This window comes from Martes martes, assembly GCF_963455335.1.
Source record: "Martes martes genome assembly, chromosome: 14".
Classification (NCBI taxonomy): Eukaryota; Metazoa; Chordata; class Mammalia; order Carnivora; family Mustelidae; genus Martes; species Martes martes.
In genome coordinates, this window is record NC_137902.1 from 64,050,803 (window position 1) to 64,071,580 (window position 20,778).

Here is a 20,778-nt window from a genome sequence, read left to right on the forward strand (position 1 = left end):
AGTTTTTCTGGCATGATGTTTTAAACGTTTTACCGAAAAATGTGTAGATGTAGAGCCTCCTTTTCTTTTCTCCTTTTCCCTGCCCCACCCTCCTTTTTGTATTGGGAAATTTTTGTTCTGTAAAATCACACTTTACTCCTTGAGTTCCTCCAGAAGCCATGTAGTATCCCGAGGACTGTTTATCAACTGTCAGCCTCTTTATCATCTTCTGCAACATCATTTTCACATGGCCTTCCTCCTAGACTCAGAGCTTCTCATGTTTTGCCTGTCCCTTACTAATCCACTCTACTACATTGTCAAGGCTATTTACCATTGTCACTGTGGTTTTTAATTTGGCTGTCTTGTGTTTCATTGATACGTGGCCTTTACTTGTCTTCTTGCCCCCGATAGCCTCCTCTGCTGGTAGTTTACACACCTGCATTATTTTCTTTTGCATGATCAACTACATGGTTCAGATATTTTTTAAAAAACTTTTTTCTTCTGCTGTTCCTTATAGCACGTCTACTTCCGTAGAAGACCTTCCGTCTATGTCTTTGGCTAACTAACTGCTTGTCCTTTTCTGCATGTTAGGGTCTTTAATAGACCATATGTTGAATGGTCTCTGTTAACTTCATCCATGTAGAAGAAGATTCCTGGTGGCCAAGGATTGAAGTATATTCAGTGCTTGGATAACCAGGGCTCTGTTGGAGACCAAGGTAGGACTCTGTAGGGAACCCACCCAGTTCCAGAGTGGACAGGCCAAGCTATTCAGTATTGTACAGGTCAACATAAGAAGAGTAGTGAGGCAAGTCACTGCTGAAGATATACCAGTGGTTGGTCTTAGAGGTCGTACCCCACCCTCCCCTTAATAAGATCCATCACTTCTGTTGCACTGTCGGAATTGAAACTGCCCGGGTGAGCAGGCTGGGGGAAGAAAAACAAAATGAAATGAGTCTTTTCCATGCTTAGTGCTATCTACCTGGCTCATCCTCAGTAAGGGCCAATCACGAGAACTGCTCCTTTCCCAGGACAGCATGCATGGTTCCTCGTGGCTTTCCATGATTTTCCATGGCTCCACAGCCTGTTCTTCCACCTGGGTCCCAAGTCAAGCCAGCTCGCATTACTCCAGACCACAGGTGTCTGTGGTGAAGAGCGTCCTGCTTACCCCCCAGCCCAGACCTTTTCCCTGTGGTAATGGGCAGTCTGCTTGTCTTCAGGGACTTGGCACACAGGCAGTGAATGTGGCAGAAATCCTTCCAATTTCTGGTACACGGTTACTCCCTATCCTAACTCTGGTACTATTGTGGACTCTGCTGTCTGTGGAGAATAAAGTTAATTTCAGTGAGACCATGTAGCAGAAGATCCAAAGCATGTATTCTTCCAATGCTGTCCTGCCTTCAAGTCCAGTTAATTGCCTCTTGTGACACCATCTAGCAGAGATGGAATTTCCTCATTCAAGATTCACTTTCAGGTCAATGATACATCCTTCTCCATAGGGAGTGGGTACAGGTGCCTCCATTCTCCCCTTCTTTTTTTTTCTCAGCCAATTACTGATCTCACCCAAAGAGTTAGAAATTCCTTGAATGAGGATGTTAAAGTCCAAAAGTTGATGGGAATTTTATGAGACACTTATATATAAATATTATTAAGATTCATAAATTGGGGGGCTGCCTGGGTGGCTCAGTGGGTAAAGGCCTCTGCCTTCAGCTCAGGTCATGATCCCAGGGTCCTGGGATCGAGCCCCGCATCGGACTCTCTGCTCTGCGGAGAGTCTGCTTCCTCCTCTCTCTCTCTCTCTCTGCCTGTCTCCCTGCCTACTTGTGATCTCTGTCAAATAAATAAATAAAATCTTTAAAAAAAAATTCATAAATTGTCTCTAGGCACTAGAACACAATAAATGATCACGTTCTTTTTTTTTTTCCCCTAAATGAATTTAGCCCTAAGCTCCTGCCTGCCTATATTGAGGCTCCCTTTTGCCCCCTGCCTTATTGTTTGGTGGAGGACCCTGGGCCTTGGTCCCTGGTGTTCCCATGATTACTGATGCTCTTCCTGATGGGGAACCAGGGCTGGTGTGATGCCATCTGTCAAATGCCGCTCTCATGATGGGCCACACAGATGTCCCTCAAGGTGTTCCTCTCACTGACTGCGGACTTAGCCACATGCTGCTGCTCTCGAGGCCACAGGCTTAGTGATCAGTCACCAGAGCTAGCTGAGTGCAAGTTCACGGCCAGACCCAGGTAGAAGGTTTCCTGAGGAAGGTGGAACAGCAATACTTTTAGATTCTATTGAGCAAATATGACTTGAAAGCCACGTATGGACAAGGCATTGGAAAGACTTGAGGATTTAAAGATGAACAGCAGTTTCTGTTGTCAAAAATGCGCAGTCTTAGTGAGAAGGAGGCAAGTACATACATGTCAGTGTAACAGTCAATATTACAAATCAGAATTTGGCAAATACCCTGGGAGACAGTATAAAGGAAGAATGCTTTAAGTGCATCTTTTTTCCAAAACAAAACTTGTGTTTGTCTACTTTGCTTCATCTCTGCTGGTTCCTGGTCCAGCCATTCCCCCTGGAGGACCTGGGAACCTCCTAACTGGTCCTTCTGCCACTGCTCCCCACACAGCGATCTCAGTGATGTCAGTGATGCTTCTCAGAAGCGCGTCAGACCCTGTGACTCCTCTGTCTGCAACCTTTCAGTCACTTCTCATTGCATTTAGAATAAAACCCAAGTTCCCTACTGTGGCCTGGAAGACCATGTGTGATGTGGCTCCTGCCTCCTCTCCAACCTCACCTCTCCTGTTCCCCTGCTCCAGCTCTTGGCAGGCCTGCCTCTCTGCCAGCTCATGACTGGGCCCTGCTCATTCTCCAGGTAGCAAGAAGGTGGGGCCTCCTCAAAGAGGCCTCCCTTGTCTTTCCTGCAGGCCTCCCACCCATTATTTTCTCTCATACCACCCTTTGTTTTTCTTCAAGGAATTTAAGTCAAGTTTATGATTACATCTACCTGTTTCTCCCACCTGACTGCGAGGGTCCATGATAACAAGAACCACACCCAGCTTGCTTACCACTGTATACCTGTACCATAGGCCTGGCGCTCACTAAGTGCACAGTGTATTCTTTCTTGAACTAATTAAGACTGCCTGAGTCCTAAAGATGCAGCACAATTTCAGTGGTGGATCAGGGCCATGAGAAAGGACAGCTGAGCAGAGTGGCAAGAGCAGAGTCACCGAAGGAGAGGTTACCTGGCATATTTGCAGACAGAAGTCACCCAGTATATCTAGAATATAACACACAGTTTACTTATAGTGGTTTTGAAACCTATCCTGAATTTTTTATGCGTCTTTTAAGCTACATGTTTTATCCGTCCTTTATTTTTCAACTGGGGCAGCATTTATTAAGGGCAGTGGATAGATAGCAAGTTTATTTCTAATCCTGGCTCACCTCCCCCACTGACATTGAGTTTAAAAAAAGAGAGAAAGGGTGTGATCTTGTGTCGGTCCCCATTATCACAGGACGCTGGTGAGGATAATGAGTGGATGTTTAAAAAAGTACCTCTGTATTATCTGTAATCCTGGATTTATATGCACTGTCCTTTCTGTTACTTAAACTCTTTTTCTTTCTGTTTTAATCAAAACTTTCAGTTGAAAAAAATACTGTTGATTTGAGCGATGAAAGGCAATTTTATCCTGGAGATGTATTTCTGTAAACTTTTGATTTAGGGAAGCGCAGCCCAACCCGACTGTCTCTTTCCCAGATCTGGACCCACTCTCCATTCCAGCTGAGATGTTTATATTATGCACAAAGCAGCTCCCGCCTGCCTAGGACTGGTGATTAAGAGCTCAGGATAATGAAATCTGCAGTCGGAACTTGGCTGTGGGCTATGGTTATTATGCAACTCTTAACATTTCTCCTTTGTTTCTGTCAATAATATAAAATTCCCAGTTTTTCTTTGTGAGCTCACTCTTCAAATACACGACAGTGTGTTCCACCAGTATTATTTAATGACCAAGTTAAATTATTTCTTAAAGTTCAGATTACATGCTTTTCTAAAGGTCAAGAAAATTTAGGGGCTGTGTGATGCCCCGTTCAAACCCTCTAGGAACAACTGAATGAACCGAAAGTACAGAGGCCCCTCTGTGGCCCTTAGAGTTTTGTCTCCAAGCAGACTGCTCACCATGCTTTGATTCAAATAGCAAACGTAACAAGAAACACAACACAGGTGATGGTAAGAGATGGTGTGTTGCAATGGGGGGATGATTTGGAGCAATTAGAAGATGCCTAGTAAGATGTTGTGGACAAATGATAAGCCTTCCCTGCCCACCCTCCCTCATATCTGGATTTCTCATGGTAGGAGAGACTCACACCCTGAGCTGGACTCAAAGAGTGGCTCTGTACTAAAGTGCGCCTAACCAGGGGAAACCAGAGTATCTTGAACTTTATCAGCCATAGTGCCTTGGAATTATTGAATTATTGGAGAGAGGACTATGATGGTCATCTATCCATAGTGTGATTGATCCATCGTGAATGTGCCTGACCCTTCCTAAGAGCCTGGGTCTTAAAAGAGGAACAGGACATCAGGAAGGCCATCGTCTCAAGCCTGAAGGTGGGAACGGTGTTCCACTCTGGGAAGAGAAATGATTTGAAAAGGAGACCAGGGCTGCTGAGCTCACATTTGGCTGTGTCACTCTTTGGCTTATGGTTGTCCCTAGAAGAGAGTCACAAGTAAATTGGGGGACCTGTGGACCCGAGCGAATAGACAAAGAAAATTTACTGAAGTCAGGCATGGTATACGCTTGCATTCCAAGTACTTTGGCACATGGTAGTACCCCAGAAACACATGATGATTCATTAAGGGCATGAGATGGGCGCTCTGAAGGTGTAGCTGCAGGAAAAATACAAAGTTCACAAACCACCCTTCTATGGTTTGCTAATATAGGAAAAACTGAGTGTATATGTGTCTTTGTCATTGTGATTGATTCCCCTAGAACCATTTATGATACAAAGAAGGAAGTAAATCAGTCTATGTAGAGGCAGGACAATTAGGAAAACTTTTTAGAGGCAGTCATATCTGACTGAATAAGGTTTTAAGGAATGAACAGAATTTGCCAGGCAGACAAGAAATGGTAGAGGGTTGACTGTGGAATAATATGTGTAAAGGCACTGAGGTGGCAAACAACATTTAGAATTTAGGAGGCCATTTTGTGTGGCAGAAGCATACTGTCACTGTTGTAAAAAATTACTGAAAATTTGGGGCACTTGAGTAGCTCAGTCAGTTAGGCATCCAACTCTTGGTATTGGCTCAGGTCATGATCTCAGGGTCATGAGATGGAGCCCTGCACTCAGCATGGAGTCTACTTGGGATTCTTTCCCTCTCCTCTCCCTCCCCGTCTGCCCCTCCCCCTGCTTGCAAACGCATGCGCCCATGCTTGCGCACACTGATGCGCGCACGCACGCGCGCGCTCTCTCTCTCTCTCTCTGTTAAATAAATAAATAAATAAATAAATAAAATCATTCTTTAAAATTACCAAAAACTTGGTGGTTAAAACACACCAAATTTATTATCTTACAGTTCTGGTGGTTAAAAGTCTAAAATGGGTTTCATTGGGCTAAAATGAAGATGTTGGTAGGCTGTGTTCCTTCTGGTGGCTCTAGGAGAAAATATGTCTCCTTTTCTTGTCCAGCTTCTAGAGGTCACTTGCATCCCTTGGTTTATGGCCCTTACCTCTTTCTTCCACATAAGAACCTGAGTGAGTGCACTGGACCTACCCAGACAACCCAGAATGACCTCCTTAGGCCAAAGTCAGCTGATTAGCAGCTTAATTTCATCTGCTACCCCAGCGCCCCCATGCCATGTAACAGAACACATTCACAGATCCCAGAGATGAGGACATGAACATCTTTGAGGGACATTATTCTGCATACCACACACGCAATAAAGATGTGGAGCGTGATGGGGAAGAGAAAGTTGGCATGATCCACCAGCCCTAGGTAGGAAAGATCATCCACCCAAAAGGGACCTATAATCTGATACTTTTTTTTTTTTTAACTAAGAGAAGGTGTCAAGGTCCTGGTCATTTTTCTACGGTGTAATAGTTGTGTTTCAGTTCATTACTAATACATAACAAATCACCACAAACCTCAGTGGTTTAATACAACAATTTGTCCTTTCTCATGAATCTGTAGGTTGGCTGGTGATTCATGAAGCTTCCTTCAGCTGGAGAGTTGGCCGGGCCGGAGGGTGCAGGGAGCACAATCTGGCATGTGGTGAAACCATAGGCAGGGCTTCCTCGATTATTCTCGCTGTGAATTCCATTCCTGTGCTATGCCTGGCCAACTTCTTTACACAACAGCCTCAGGACAGCATTCCTGCAGCATGAGAGCAGGCCTGCAGGGCTTCTGGAAGCCTTGACTCTGGGACCGACACAGCATCACCACCACATTCTCCTGGATTGGGCCACAGTCACAAGGCTAACTCAAATTCAAGATGGTGGGAAATCAGTTCCGTCTCCTGATGAGAGTTGCCATCGTGACCCCATTTCCCCTAGCGCAGGCTGTGAAGAGAGGAGTTTTTAACTCTAAGAGTAGGATTTTGAAACTCAAGATCTCAGGGGTAAAATGTTTCTGGCCGACGTGACCAAGAGAAGGGCTCCAGGAAAGTGCAGGGAAGGTCACTGGTGCTAAAGAGGTGGAGGGACTGTGGGGCTAGAGTGTGGGACACATCACCCCGTTGACACAGAAGGAAGGCTAAGTTGGTGGTGCACGCGGAAGAGGGACATGACATCCGGAAGGTGATAGTAATCATGGTGTGGGCACCTGGGGCGACTGGGCAGCCCAGAGGTCATGACCACATTCTCGAAGCAGTCTGTGGGACGGTAGGCATCAGCACCCAGGGGCTGGCATCCTCACCGAGTCCTCTCTCCCCAGCCCCCACACCGTCCTGTTCACTTGCCATCTTAAATAAACATCCCTCTCCAACGCCCAGAACGTGTGATACACTCTTCAGCACCTCATGGTCAGCGTCCATGCCCTGAGGACTCAGTGAAAATATGAAACAAAATTCAAGTCAGTTTTGAGTAAGATACAGAGCTGCCATAGTAACAGCTCACCAGTTTCCGTACTTTCTAGCTTTTCTTTTCTTTTTTTTTTATTATACTTTCTTTCTTTCCTCAGATATGGATCTAAGGGCAAAAGGGTGTCTTCCCTGATCAGCAGTCGTCATGGTGGTGAAATTTATTAACAGAGTTAAGTGAATAATATTTATTGCTCTCATTCTATATAAATAAAAATCAGAAACCAGATAGTCATTAACCAGATGGTCCTAAGAGCTCATTCAACCATAAGAGGGCTACATAGGAATAAATTAGAGCCCATAACAAGTAAAGAAGAACAAAATTGTATATTTTTATCATTATCACAATTTAATATTTGTTTATGTGTAACAGATAAACAATCAGTTTACAATACATATGTAGATGTATTTTCAGATTACCACTAAATAAAATTTCTACCCGAAAGAAAAGATTCTCAGTATTTGGAAATCCAGAAAACCCTTCCTGGAAATTCCGTGTCTCAAGTGAGTGATCTGGGCTACGCGTGTAGAATTCCATGCTGCCTTTTATCTCCCTTACTTGTTGTCCCCTTAAAATCTTTGTTAAATGTTCTCCCCTTTGTACGAGGCCCAAGACCTTTGGCAGTCACTTCAGTTTTGAGCAGATTGCTTGAGATTAGAGGACTCACGGATGTTATTCTCACCTTTGACACAGAAATTCTTCTTGGGACTGTGCATGAGATATGTCTATAAATAGTAATGATATTTTTGTAATCATAGCCTTAATATAAAACCAGGAGGGCTTTTATCCCCTTCAGAGTAGTCTCCTGTGAAAGTTACACAGTTATTCCACCAACTCTGTCATGATTCAAATTATTTGGGGGGGGGGTTCCTTTTTGGCGACTGCTCTCAAAGCTAGTTTGCAAGCCAACAAGAAAATCAACCATGTATTTTTTGTGTCTGTTTCAGTTTTGACTTAATCCAAATATGTCCCCAAATTTTAAGGATTGGCTCCCTATGACTTTATATCTGCCTAAAAATTGACTTTCAGAAGAGAAAGGTTTTCCACCACTTAGCACAGTCAAAATAGTATACCTCGGGTTCCAGAGTTGTGGGGCTCTGAACGGATCCTGCTTTTCTAGACACAGGGTGCCCCTTGGTAGTATCACCACAGAAACATATCCAGTTTCTTATCAATAACTACTGTTACCATTTTTATTCTAGAATCTGGAAATACCCCAGAAAAATATATTTAACCTACCTTTCCAACTGTATTATCGTTTAGCTAATTACCTCCAACTCCCATTCAGAACTTTTTCTGCCTTCTTTATGTAACATCAAATACTCTCCAGCTTAGACCTATGTTTTTTGTTTTTCGATGAATTTCTCCTCAATTACCCTACTAAAAATGTATCCTTTGTATAGATCTTTGTGGTTATTAGGTTTCTGATTCTGCATCTAACTCTGGTCTTCCCCCTGACTCAGTTCAGGATGTTCATATTCATCATCACGGTTAGAATCTCTGGGGTCATCAGTGTGTCAGCTCCGTCAGTTCCCCCACCCCTCACTGCTTGAGGAGACTGGTACTAGAATTCTCATTTAACAGATGGGGAAGTTGAGGCTAAAAGCACAAGTGGCAAATGGCTAGAAAACGGGGAGACTAGGATTCACACTCACATCCCTTCAAAGGCAGGGATTTTCTCAACCTCAGCACTCTGACATTTGGGTCCTGATTATTCTTCGTGGTGGGGACTGTCCCTTGTAGTGTGTTTCAAAGCATCTCTCGCCTCTACCCACTAGAAGCCAGTAGCACTCCCCAACCCCATTGTGACAACCAAAAATATCTCCAGACTTTGTTAAGTGTCCAGCAAATACTTAAGGATCACTGGTCTAATCCCCAAGTCAGGCTGATGCTGCGTTATACCATGAAATTGTGAACTAATGAAACCATAGACTAGATTTTAAAGAGATCAATTTGAGGAGTCGCCACACATGGGTAATCATCAGAATTGAATTGGAAGTTTTCTTAAGCCTCTTTCTCCACCCAAGACCTTCAGAATCTGCATTTGCCAGGTGGGGAACAGGTATTTTAAGCCTCTCTGTGGCATCCGAACCATAGACTAGATCCTAACCTCACCACACATCTGTTCTTTGAATCACTCCACTCAATTCTCACCGAATAGTCTCTAGCCGCAGGTTTAACACCTCCTGTGATGGTGTTACAGGAGACAATCTCGTGTTCAGATGGTCCTAACTGGGAAAAAGTTTTCATTCTATTTAATAACCTTCTTTCTGTCTCTACACTCTTAATCTCGTATTAACCAAATCATCCATTTTCTCCAATCAGATGATTTAAACACTTACTGAGTCCCAGGTATATATTAAGCCCTACTCTGAACAGTTTCTTGACCATTGTGGCCATTAAAACCACTATCAACTCGTTAAAAGTGACGAGCTAGGGGTGCCTAGGTGGCTCAGTCTGTTAAGTATCCGACTGTTGATTTCGGCTCAGGTCATGAAATCAGTGTCTTGCGATCAAGCCCCGCATTGGGTTCCACACTCAGCAGGGAGTCTGCTTCCCTCTCTCTCTCTCTCTCCCTCTCTCTCCCTTTCCGTCTGCCCCTCTCCTGTTCACACACACTCTCCCTCTCTAAAATAATAAATCTTTTTTTAAGTGACTATCTAACCAGTTTTCTCTGTTTAACAATAGGCTTTCTCAAAAGGGCGATTATAATTCATTAAAATCTTAAAATGTTACATGGTTGGTCACCCATCCAGCTTGCTGCCAGGAAGCAGTCTGCTCTGTATTTTATGGAGGTTCCTGCCCCCGGGAGGGTGGGGGGTGGGGGTGGAGACCTGGCAGCAGCTTTTTCTCTTCCTTTTGACCCCTCACTCAGCAACGCTCTTAAACCTTTTTGATGGTTTCTGGAACATTCCAAACTAGCTCCTCATCCTGGAAAAATCATCCTTTATCATATGCTCCAGACTTCTTGGTGAAAACAGAGAATTTTAAAATTTGTTGCTTTATGGTGCCCCTCTTGAGAATACCATTTTTATGAATTTGATTAATTAAAATCGGTGAATGAATATAAATTAATTTTACAAATGTATCAAAATTTAGTCTTACAGTTTACTCTTCTTTAAAGCCAAGGAATCCTTTCTGCTTGCCCTTTGGATCCCCCTCGAAGTCAGAGTGGTAGTGGAGAACCTCCATTAAACTGCCTTTCAGTGGGGAATTGGGAGTCGGGGGAAGATTGTGATGGTGTAGATGCTAATATTGCCAAGCAGCTCACACCCCAATGTCTAGGGTTAAAGCTGCAGGTGACCGGTCTCTTTCATGGGTCCGCATGAGTAGCTAGTGAGCTATGAATGTGTGCCAGCGATCCTGACTTGCCTGGTTGGATTTTCAGTAGGCAGGTTGTGTTTAGAGAAAACCAAGGAGAAAATAACATGTTAACGGGAATAAACCGTTTGGGGTCAAAATAACAATCCGGCCGATGTTTTTGTACTCGTGTGAGACATAAATAGAAAACTCGAGTTTGAGTTAGGTTTCGTATGAACTTCCGAACTTCGTGCTTATGCTTGGGCACCTCCGGAGAAGTGGCTGGCTGGGCCCCTCTCGTCTCTGACTGCCCCGTCCCTCTCTCCTTACAGAGTTTTATAAATGGACACTGACATGGACTACGAAAGGCCCAACGTCGAAACCATCAAGTGTGTGGTCGTGGGAGACAACGCCGTGGGGAAGACACGCTTGATCTGTGCCCGAGCGTGTAACACGACCCTCACGCAGTATCAGCTGCTGGCCACCCACGTGCCCACCGTGTGGGCGATCGACCAGTACCGAGTGTGCCAGGAGGTAAGGTGTGCAGAGTTTCTCTAGGCTCCTCAGGGCACGTCCCTGCTACCATCAGGCTGACTCTACCAGGGGGTCGGGGTAGTGAGTGCATGCAAAATCAAGCTAATGTTCTTGGTGCCGCCAAGAGAAGACAAAAGCAGAATGTGCCGTTGGGAGTCTGGCTACCGTGTCCTGAATGAGGGGGGTGGGGGGTATTTGAGTCGAGATTCCCAGAGGAGAATTTGGACTTGGCTCAAGTCCTGTTGGATGGGACGAGAAGACGCAGGTGGGACAAGTGGGCCTTGAGGGTGCTGACTTGGGCATCCTTCTCCTAGGAGCCTCAGAAAGACGCTGAGCAGAATGCGCTCTCTCTCCTGTAGGTCCTGGAGCGGTCCCGGGATGTTGTGGATGAAGTGAGCGTTTCTCTCAGGCTTTGGGATACTTTCGGCGATCACCACAAGGACAGGCGTTTTGCATATGGCAGGTAAACCGAGGCCGGTGCCGTGCTGTTGAGCTTGAGCACAATTTCCTTTCCGAAACCTGCAGCTGCTTCATAGATCAACAAAAGCCATAACACATGGCCTTGAAATGTGTTGGGTTCTGCACTGTGTTTAAGGAAAAAGCAAAAAAAAAAAAAAAAAGGTATTGTCTTCTGATTGTCAAGAAAAGCAGTCTGCCTTGACACTAGGTCCCTCCCAGGATGTCCCTCGTTGAAAACAACCAGTGTTCACTAAACTGGGACGATTTCTAGAGGATTCTGGTGTGCTCTGGCCCTGGGCTGCTTTGATAGCTGTTTTCCTGAGTGGTACGTTATTTACCTTTTGCTAGACTGTTTTAAGTTATTTTAGCACTTGGCCACCCCACTTCAGAAGGTCTCTTTGGTCTTTTCATAACCATATTAGCAGAGTCTGGTGTTATTTGCTTTGGGCTTTGTTATCCGAAAAGTCTATTATTTTTATTTGAAGGTCGTTTTTTTTTTAAAAAGAAAGAAAAATCCTCTGAAATCCTTCACAAGACACATTTCCAAAGTGAGCTGAGGCACTGACGTCTAATTTTACATTAAAAATCAAGGAAACATCCAGTGAAATCCCTGCAGTGAGTCTAGGACACTGATATGATGAGGAACATGGTCAAAGTGCCTGAAGTATTTAGGAATTTCTTCTTGTCACCCTAACTTAAGGTCTCTCGGTGAATGTGTTAGAAGCTATCAAAATCTAGATAAGGACATTTCCTTACTCCTTAATTGTAAATTAACACATTTGATCTTAAGGTTAGAATTTAGGTGTCACGGATCCCTTGTGCCTTGTTGACATCGAATGTCATGTGACCTCACAGGACTGGATTAGGTACTCAAGGCCATGAGCTCCTCCTTGGTACTGAGATAGGCATTTCTAAAGTTACCTCTCTTTCTTCAAGCCAGTAGCTCTCTGAAGGCTCTGAACAGACTTTTACTGGCATTTATCCACATGGTCTAAAATATTGAATAAAGCTGCTGAAAGGTTCTGTCCCATCCCTAAGAAGCTGTTCACATACTGAAAGACTGCCATTTAGACCAGTTTGTTCATGGGGACTCAGCAGAGAGGTGTATGGGAAGTAAAACACTGATTTTCAAGTCCTCTGGGTCATGAGGACTTTTGAGGTTAGTATCCAGTATTGTAGACACTTTTCTTCTCCTTGAATTTCCTGTTCCGTGATTTCCTTTCTTTCTGTGGCGTTCTTGATTCTTACGGTAGTTGCCATTTAAGTTTTTGTTTTATCTAATTACTCCATGCATAGAAAAAATAACGACAAAGTACCATGTAAGTACCAGGCAGTCAGGTTTGTAATCTCTCTAGTGGTTGGCCAGCGTGACAGAACGATGGCTTTAAGCGCAGTAAGGACGGATGCGACAGATTTCTGTGGACATTTTGTACCCTCACTTCTGAAATGCTGTCTGATAACGACGGGCCCCATGCTGAGCTTAGGGAGGTGTTTGGGTTTCCTTGCTCCGGACTATTTCACCAGCTCGGTGGCTTCTTGCCACGTGAACTTGAGGCAGTTGTGAGAACAAGTTTTAACTTGGCCGCACAGTGTAACTCTTCTCTCTTGGTGATAGAAGGGCTGCTCCCCTGTCGTGTGAGATTCCTGCTGAGTGACGGCCCGCCTCCGCCTCACCTCGATAGGCATCCCCATGGGGCCTCGTCCAGCCCCGTGATGTATCTGGAGTCATTGGACAACGGGTCACGCCTGTGTTTGTTCCCTCCCAACACAAATAAGCTGCTCTGTCATGTGACTTCATCAGTTCCGACTGCGTTGTTCTGCTCCCTTGTCTGTAGTGTTTGGTTCTATCAGCTCTAACCTGCTCCCCCTTTGATATGGAAACAGGATGTGTTCTTCAAGCCGAGTCTGATCCTCAGAGCGACACAGAGGGGTTTCAGGACACGGGGGGTTTCTGGCCCAGCTCCCCGTGAGTCTCGGTTTATGTGCTTGTCTATACCTTGTGTTCCCTCTGTCTTCTCCAATCCTGCGCAGCCTGCAGGCGTCCTGCCGCAGACCCCACCACGGGTAAAGAACAAATCCCAGAGCTGTTCTGTCCCAGCCTCCAGCATCTTTCCGTATTGCTAATTATGGGATTCCACATCAATGTGACACCAAAACAGTACATTTTGTGGAAGAGTCTGGTAGGAATAGGAGTTCCTCTTACTTGGGATAGGATTCAGGCCACCGCATTTCACTGCTTTGCGAGAGCTGATTAATTTCTTTGTGACTTCCATTTTTAGCTTCCTATCCTTCAGGAAGAAAAAAAAATCCTAATTATAATTTTTGACAATCAGTTTGGTTTGCACACCTGCTTTTTGATGGATGTTTTTTACTGTGCTTGGTGTGAATGACGAATCAGTGGGATGTGATGTATTCCTTATACCTGGCAATGTATTTGGAACCTCTTTAAAATCATTCGTTTGATTCTTGCGGTGATAGTGAGCAAAACCAAAGTTGCCTTAGACCTTTTCCTCTCCTTCCTAGCACCAGGTAGTTGATAAGGTGTCCCCTCAAACAATCTCTGGCGTGGACAGGCGCTGCTTGCAGGGTGGATCCTGTGGGCCAAGGTGCTGTTGGTCTGCCTATTTGAATCTGTAATGTTCCTAGCACGATGGAACTATAAGCAGAAGGGCATTCGTTTTTCAACCCATTTTTTAACCAACCAGAATAATAGTTCCAATTTATCAAAGGCTTACATGTGCCAGTCCAAATGTTAGGTGCTTTGCCAACATTATTTCAGTTAATCCTTTCAGGAACCCTAGAAGGCAGAGATGATTTCCATGCTACAGCAGAGGACAGAGTTGAGTTCTTTTACTACCATAACTTGCTCAAGAGTGAGTTTCAGAAGCAGAGTCAAACCCACCTCTGCCTGACTCCTGGCCCCCACTCCTTCTTCTGTGCCAAGCTACCTCAGTCTCACTATAAACAGATGCAGCTAGAACCCACCCCCACATTGATGAGCTGGGTGTCTCTTTGCTCTTCCCTATTTGTTCAAAGGCTTAGAACTAGAAGAGATCTTGGGCTCCTGGGTGGTTCAGTCGGTTAAGCAACTGCCTTCGGCTCAGGTCACTATCCCAGGGTCCTGGGATCGAGTCCCGAGTCAGGCTCCCTGCTCAGCAGAGAGTGTGCTTCTCCTTCTGCCTCTGTCTACCACTCTGCCTACTTAGGCGCGCTCTGTGTGTGTGTGTGTGTGTGTGTCAAATAAATAAACAAATAAAATCTTAACAACAACAAAAAAAAGAACTCAGATCAATCTCACAGTATCACCTGGTTGACCTCTCTGCTTCAGGAAGAGAAATCATCCACCCAAGGAAGAATATCAAGGATAGGAGTCCTTCTACTATTCGATGGAGAGGAAAGATAGCAGAGCAGCTTCAGCACCCTAACACAGAGCACATCTGGCATCTGTCAAACCCTCTCTTGTCTGGAGTAAATGACTCCAACTCTCTCGTAGCCTTTCTTCCCACCACCTACTTTCTATCCACTTTGGATGACCCTTTGAAGCTCTTTGCTGGATCTTTTAAAATATCAAGAACAAAACTGTACCTAGTAACCATGACTGTGATTAACTGCTCCTTTTTGGCTCCTCTTTTTAAAGGGCTATCGCTCCAGATTTTCTCCCCAGAACTGTTACAAGGATGAATGTTCACAGTTAGGTACCTGGCACGGAAAATACAGACAGGGAGGATGGGCTCTGCCTTTGCACAGGACATCTGGGCCCCCTGCCCCTCTCCTGCAGTCACACCACACATAAATAATTACCGATTTTATTGTTTCCTTTCCTTGAAAACCTCCACCATTGATCTGACTCAGGATCAAACAACCTTCAGACACGTCCTAAAGCCTATGAGGCTGGAAGTTAGGGATAAACAGCAGCGAGGCTTCCTGTGAGCCAGGCCTGTGCCCGATGCTCCACTGCTTCATTCTTGTGGTGACCCTGCAAAGTAGGCTTATTTCACAGTTGAGCAAACAGGCGCAGAATGGGGCCAAGGTCAGTCAGCGAGGAAAGAGTAGGCTGGAGCTGTTTCCGTGAGTTCTGCCTGAGTCCCGAGCCCACATCTTCCCTCTCCACCATGTTGTGGCTGGAAGTGGTGACTGGGGACCAACTTATCTTAAGGGCACTCCTAGTCCAGGCTGATGTTTATGCTGTTCAGTGTGGACAGGGAAGACCAGCCTTCTCCCATCTACCACCAGCTCTAATGTGCCATTGTGCCTCTTCAGTTCTTTAATACGTAACAAACAGCTTATTTCCTTAAATAGCTAAACATGAGTGATCTCACTTTCAGTAAAAATGGTATATCCAAGTGAGCTTTTTGAAAGGGAGGAGCAGCCCTGGGCACTTTAGGCGGCGTGCTTTCCCCTAAAAATTTAAGGGACGTATCCAGAACCTTGCCCTTACACCCTGCAGTTTCTGGGCATATTTTCTGTTCAGCTGGAACTCATTGATTAATACAGATTATTCTTTCACACTGATTTTTCTCAAATGTTGTCAGTTCCTGTGAGAGGTACGGTACGTGTTTTAGATGACAGCATTAATCAGAGCCATGGTCTGTGTGTGTCTATTTAGGTAAGATAGGTCTGGTTTCACAGTGAAGGCACGTGAAATCAGATACACCATGAATAGCTCCCATTTTGAATGCTCGGTTGAGGCTCTTTTAAAAATTCAGGACTATGGGTGACCAGTGTTTATGTCTTTGTCTAGGATTGGCTGTACTTGTGGTTAATGGCAAGGGGAAAAGTAGGAAGCATCTAATGCGTCTAGGAAGAGTGCTTTGAATTAGCTCTTCTTGTCCACGGCAGGTTATAAACGCTGGGCCAGAAGTAACATTCAGACGATGATTTCAGCCTGTTGGACCGTGAAATCTATCAAGTGGAGTTGGGCCTAGGCCAAGACTAAGCTGAGGCAATAAGGCACTCACCTTGGTCATAAAATATAAACAGTAATAACTTTTAAAAGATAGGATCCCTGATTTTTTTTAATTTTTTATTTTTTTATTAACGTAATGTATTATTAGCCCCAAGGGTACAGGTCTGTGACCTGATTTTTTTTCCTTTCTTTTTTTTTTTTTTTTTTTAAGATTTTATTTATTTATTTGACAGACAGAGATCACAAGTAGGCAGAGAGGCAGGCAGAGAGAGAGGGGGAAGCAGGCTCCCTGCTAAGCAGAGAGCCCAATACAGGGCTCGATCCCAGGACCCTGGAACCATGACCTGAGCCAAAGGCAGAGTCTTTAACCCACTGAGCCACCCAGGCATCCCTTTTTTTTTTCTTTCAATCTTGGTAGGGTTCAGCATGGCACTATTACTGGTCCTGACTTTATTTAAAGTTTTGATACTTTATTCACCATGGATTTTTTTTTTTTGGCTATATTTTTAAAAAAAAATAAAGCAGGCATTTGGTTTACAGAGTTTTTTGGTACCTCATTGAATTTTGCATCTGAGATAAAAGCTTCCTTCTCACTCTCAAGACCCTCTTCATCTGAGTCCTGGCCCGGATGGTAGACTTGAGGCAGCAAAGCAGCAAGAGGAGGAAAGTTCACAATGTGCATACTATATGGAAAAGTAACCCAAACCGCACTTCTAAATGTGGGCACCAAAGGATCTGGGGAAGCAATTGCAACCTCTGTCCTAAAGCTATTTAGTCCTGTGTACTGCTGTGGCCTAAAGAGCTAAGATTTGCCCAGGTTATAGAAAACAGGAGAAAGGGGGCGCCTGAGTGGCTCCATCGTTAAGCATCTGACTATTCATCTCAGCTCAGGTCTTGATCTCGGGGTGTAAGTTCAAGCCTTCTGTGGGTATGGGTATTCCACAGCCCCTACAGAAAGAAAGAAAGAAAGAAAGAAAAGAAAGAAAGAAAGAAAGAAAGAAAGGGTGGGTGGGTAGGGAGGAAGAAAGAAAGAAAGAAAGAAAAGTGGAAAGACTTGGAAGAACAGCTAGCTGGACCAAGGAACAAGAATAGTTGTTCCTGGGAGGTCAGACTAAACTGCCGGTTTGAGCAAGCCTACCCATGCTGGTTGTTCCGATGTCAGAGTTCTAGGGAGAGGTAAATCAGCAAATTTTAGCTGGTCCCTGGATGATTATAAAGCAGGTGGTCCTCAAGCCATGCTTTGTTACACACTGCCATGGAATCATGATTATCGTGCTCTTTACTGAACCTCAGCCAAAATGGTAATTCCATTTCTATAACATTCTGGAAAATGCAATCCATGGTGACAGTAGACCACTGGTTGCCTAGAAAAGAAGAGGAGGGGGAGGGATGGATTATAAAGGGACACAAGGAAGCTTTGGAGATGATGGAAGTGTTTGTTATTTTGATTGGGATGAGAGTATTGAGTGCATATGTATGTCAGAACTAGTCAAACCGAACCCTTTAAGTCTGCAAAGTTTATTTAAATTATATCTCAAATATTTTTTAAATAAAAATATTTTTATGGACAGTCTAATCTATGAAATGTTAGGAAATGTGCATGGTAGACAATATATGTTTTCATTATTTATAGAACTTAAAGTTTATTCACGTTGAGAATACAGATCATTTGTGTGAATTTAGGGGGAAAAATGGGACCAAATCCTGAATAGATGACTGTGAGAAACGGGATGGTTCTAGAATCTCAAAGCTCAACTATGGAACACTATCAAATTTTCCCCAAATCATGCTGACTCCCTTTTCCCAGAGATAAGCCCTCAGCCATGTGGATCAGTCTGACCAAGGGGCCTGTGTCTTTGGCTGTGGTTCTGTTTGTATCTTTTTCTAAGAAGATGCATAGGCCGAGGTACCCTGTGATAACCTAACAGCGGACTTCGCATTCCCTGCAAGTTTCCCTTTTCTCCATTTCTCACTCAAATAATAACAATGTAGGCTTTTGTGCTTGGTTCCTTCTGGAACTGGGGATTGCAGTGATAACCTGTGGGAGTATACAAATGACCTTGTCCTTGTCGTACTCAGTCACCCTGGCTGAGGATTGAGTGCAGAGGTGGACGAGGAGTGTCCTTCCCCTGAGTGAGGTCACTGCCTGTTTGGTTGGGAGGCACCATCCTTTTTTGTTTCTCTGGACCGAGGCCCAGCCTGCCTGCCCAGGCTCATCTCTTGCTCCAGACATAACAATGTTTGCTGTTCTGTGTTCTCTGTGGCCGGTTGACCCATAAACATGCATTATATCCACCTAGAAATCACACCCCTGCCCACCTATCCTTTTTTTTTTTTAAGATTTTATTTATTTATTTGACAGACAGAGATCACCAGTAGGCAGAGAGGCAGGCAGAGAGAGAGAGAGGGGGAAGCAGGCTCCCTGCTGAGCAGAGAGCCGATGCGGGGCTCGATCCCAGTACCCTGGGATCATGACCTGAACCAAAGGCAGAGGCTTTAACCCACTGAGCCACCCAGGGGCCCCTGCCCACCTATTCTTTACCTAGTTAATTATCACAACTATTCTAAGAGTTTAGGACAAGAGTCACAAACTCCCACAAGTCCCCTTCATACTCTCTCCCCTTCCCTGTCTCCTCTAGAATCCAGGTGAAATGTCTCTCCTTTATGTTGCACAGGACCCCCCGACAAATCTCTAGCATAGCCATGATCATGCTATCTGAAAATTGGATCCTTCATGATCTTCTTCTGTTGCCCTTATGCTACTGCTCCTGGTATCTGTAAGACAGGAATTTTGTCTGTTTACTCTCTGTCTCCAGTGCTGGGGGCCTAGCACAGAGGAGGAGCTTCATAAATGTTAGTGAATGCCTGCATGAATCTGTCAATCAGTCTTACACATGGATCTTATGAGGTATTTACAGGGAAGTATCACTGTAACAAACTCCAAACTGTTTCACTAGGCTGAATTTTATATTTGCACTTTTTTATAGTAAGAAGCACAAATTATGGACCACAGTGAGGGTGATATGGGTGGAAAACTGGTCCCTAGCCTCTCCTTAATAGATTAGCAAATGAAAAGATGGGCTGTGAGACCAGGAAAAAAAGGAAGGAGGTACACTGAGCCACCTCCCCAAAACCACATTTCCACCCCAGATTTTTAGATTTGTAAATTCTTTTCATAAAGCCTTGCTTGAGTGATTATTCTTTTTTTTTTAATATTTTATTTATTTGTTTGAGAGAGAGCACGAGAGAGAGAGAAAGAGAACAAGCACGAAGTGGGGATGGGGAGGGAAGGTAGAGGGAGCAGGAGAAGGAGAACCCCGCTGAGCAGGGAGCCCGCCTAGGGCTCAATCCCAGCACCCTGGATTCATGACTGAGCCGAAGGCAGATGCTGAACTGACTAAGCCACCCAGGTGCCCTTGGATGAGTTTTCTTAAACAGAAAATTGTATGTATCAATACTAACAATTTTCCAATTGTAGGTTTCCTTTCTGAGTGTCTTTTCCAAGATCTTTATAAGCATCATTTTTTAGTATATTTGTTTATTTAAATACCTTAAATCCATTTGCCCAACAGTGAGGACGTGAACTAGAAGAATCGACGGTGGATTATTACTGCTTTGTGCTTATCCAAAATAAATAAACAAAAATGCATTCTGCTGAAGGCATGCAAACAATTCGAACACTTAAATGTGGAAATATATAGATTCTGCACCAAAATACTCAAGCCCAGGATTGCAGTGAGGCCAGATCCTCCAGCGCCCAGATAAATGTGCCACGCTCTGTACTACCCTCGGCCTGCTGTCCCCACACTGTCCTTCCTGCTCTGAACTGGTGTATCTTATATGGTGACCAGAAGACAAAGCATCAGAAAGCCAGGGTTTCTTGGTCCAATCAAGCCCTGTCCCTAGGATGAATTTGTCCTTGGGAAACAGTATTGCCAAATGAGATAACAACAAGGCTTGATTGATGGCTGGGGTCACTCGTGTTCCAGGACCTGGAGGGATGCTGGCTGCTCCCCAAACACTGTTCACAAGGCTGGGAAGGACAGCCCCTCGTGGTTCAGAAAAGCGTTGATGGCCCCACAAGTTGCCATAGAAACATGACAATAGGGCCACCAAATTGGGTAAAGAGAATAAGGGACTATTAATTAATGATAAATTAATAATTATAATTAATAATTAATAGGCATTGTTCAATATATTAATGTCTTGCATTCTGTCTTCTTTTTACCTTTTTTCTATTACTACTTAACTGGAAGCTTGACAAGTAGGGTCAAATAATACCTAAGTGCGTTGACTTTTTATCAGTTTGTGGTGTTTCTTTTTTTTTTTTTTAACATTTTTTTAAGATTTTGTTCATTTGAGAGAGAGAGAGAGCAAGCACAAGCAGGGGGAGAGGCAGAAGCAGACTCTCCGCTGAGCTGGAAATCTGACGCGGGGCTGGATCCCAGGACCTGGACGTCATGACCTGAGCCGAAAGCAGACGCTTAACCATCTGAGCCACCCAGGTGTGCCCCAATTTGTGGTGTTTCTTTA

General features: G+C 44.4%; 1 protein-coding gene across 7 annotated transcripts in view; it reads left to right on the forward strand.

Annotated features, from left to right (window-relative positions):
* The window catches only part of RHOBTB1 (Rho related BTB domain containing 1), a 65,786-nt gene that overhangs the window by 16,913 nt on the left and 28,095 nt on the right, over positions 1-20,778 (forward strand). For 5 of the 7 annotated variants that reach the window (XM_080823592.1, XM_080823594.1, XM_080823596.1 and 2 more), the window contains 2 exons: positions 10,679-10,880; positions 11,240-11,343. In XM_080823592.1, the coding sequence (XP_080679718.1) occupies positions 10,689-10,880; positions 11,240-11,343 (296 nt within the window). In that variant the 5' untranslated portion in view covers positions 10,679-10,688. Of the gene's footprint in view, positions 1-7,146; positions 7,218-10,678; positions 10,881-11,239; positions 11,344-20,778 lie in introns of all 7 variants that reach the window. The other 2 variants (XM_080823593.1, XM_080823591.1) reach the window with 1 other exon arrangement.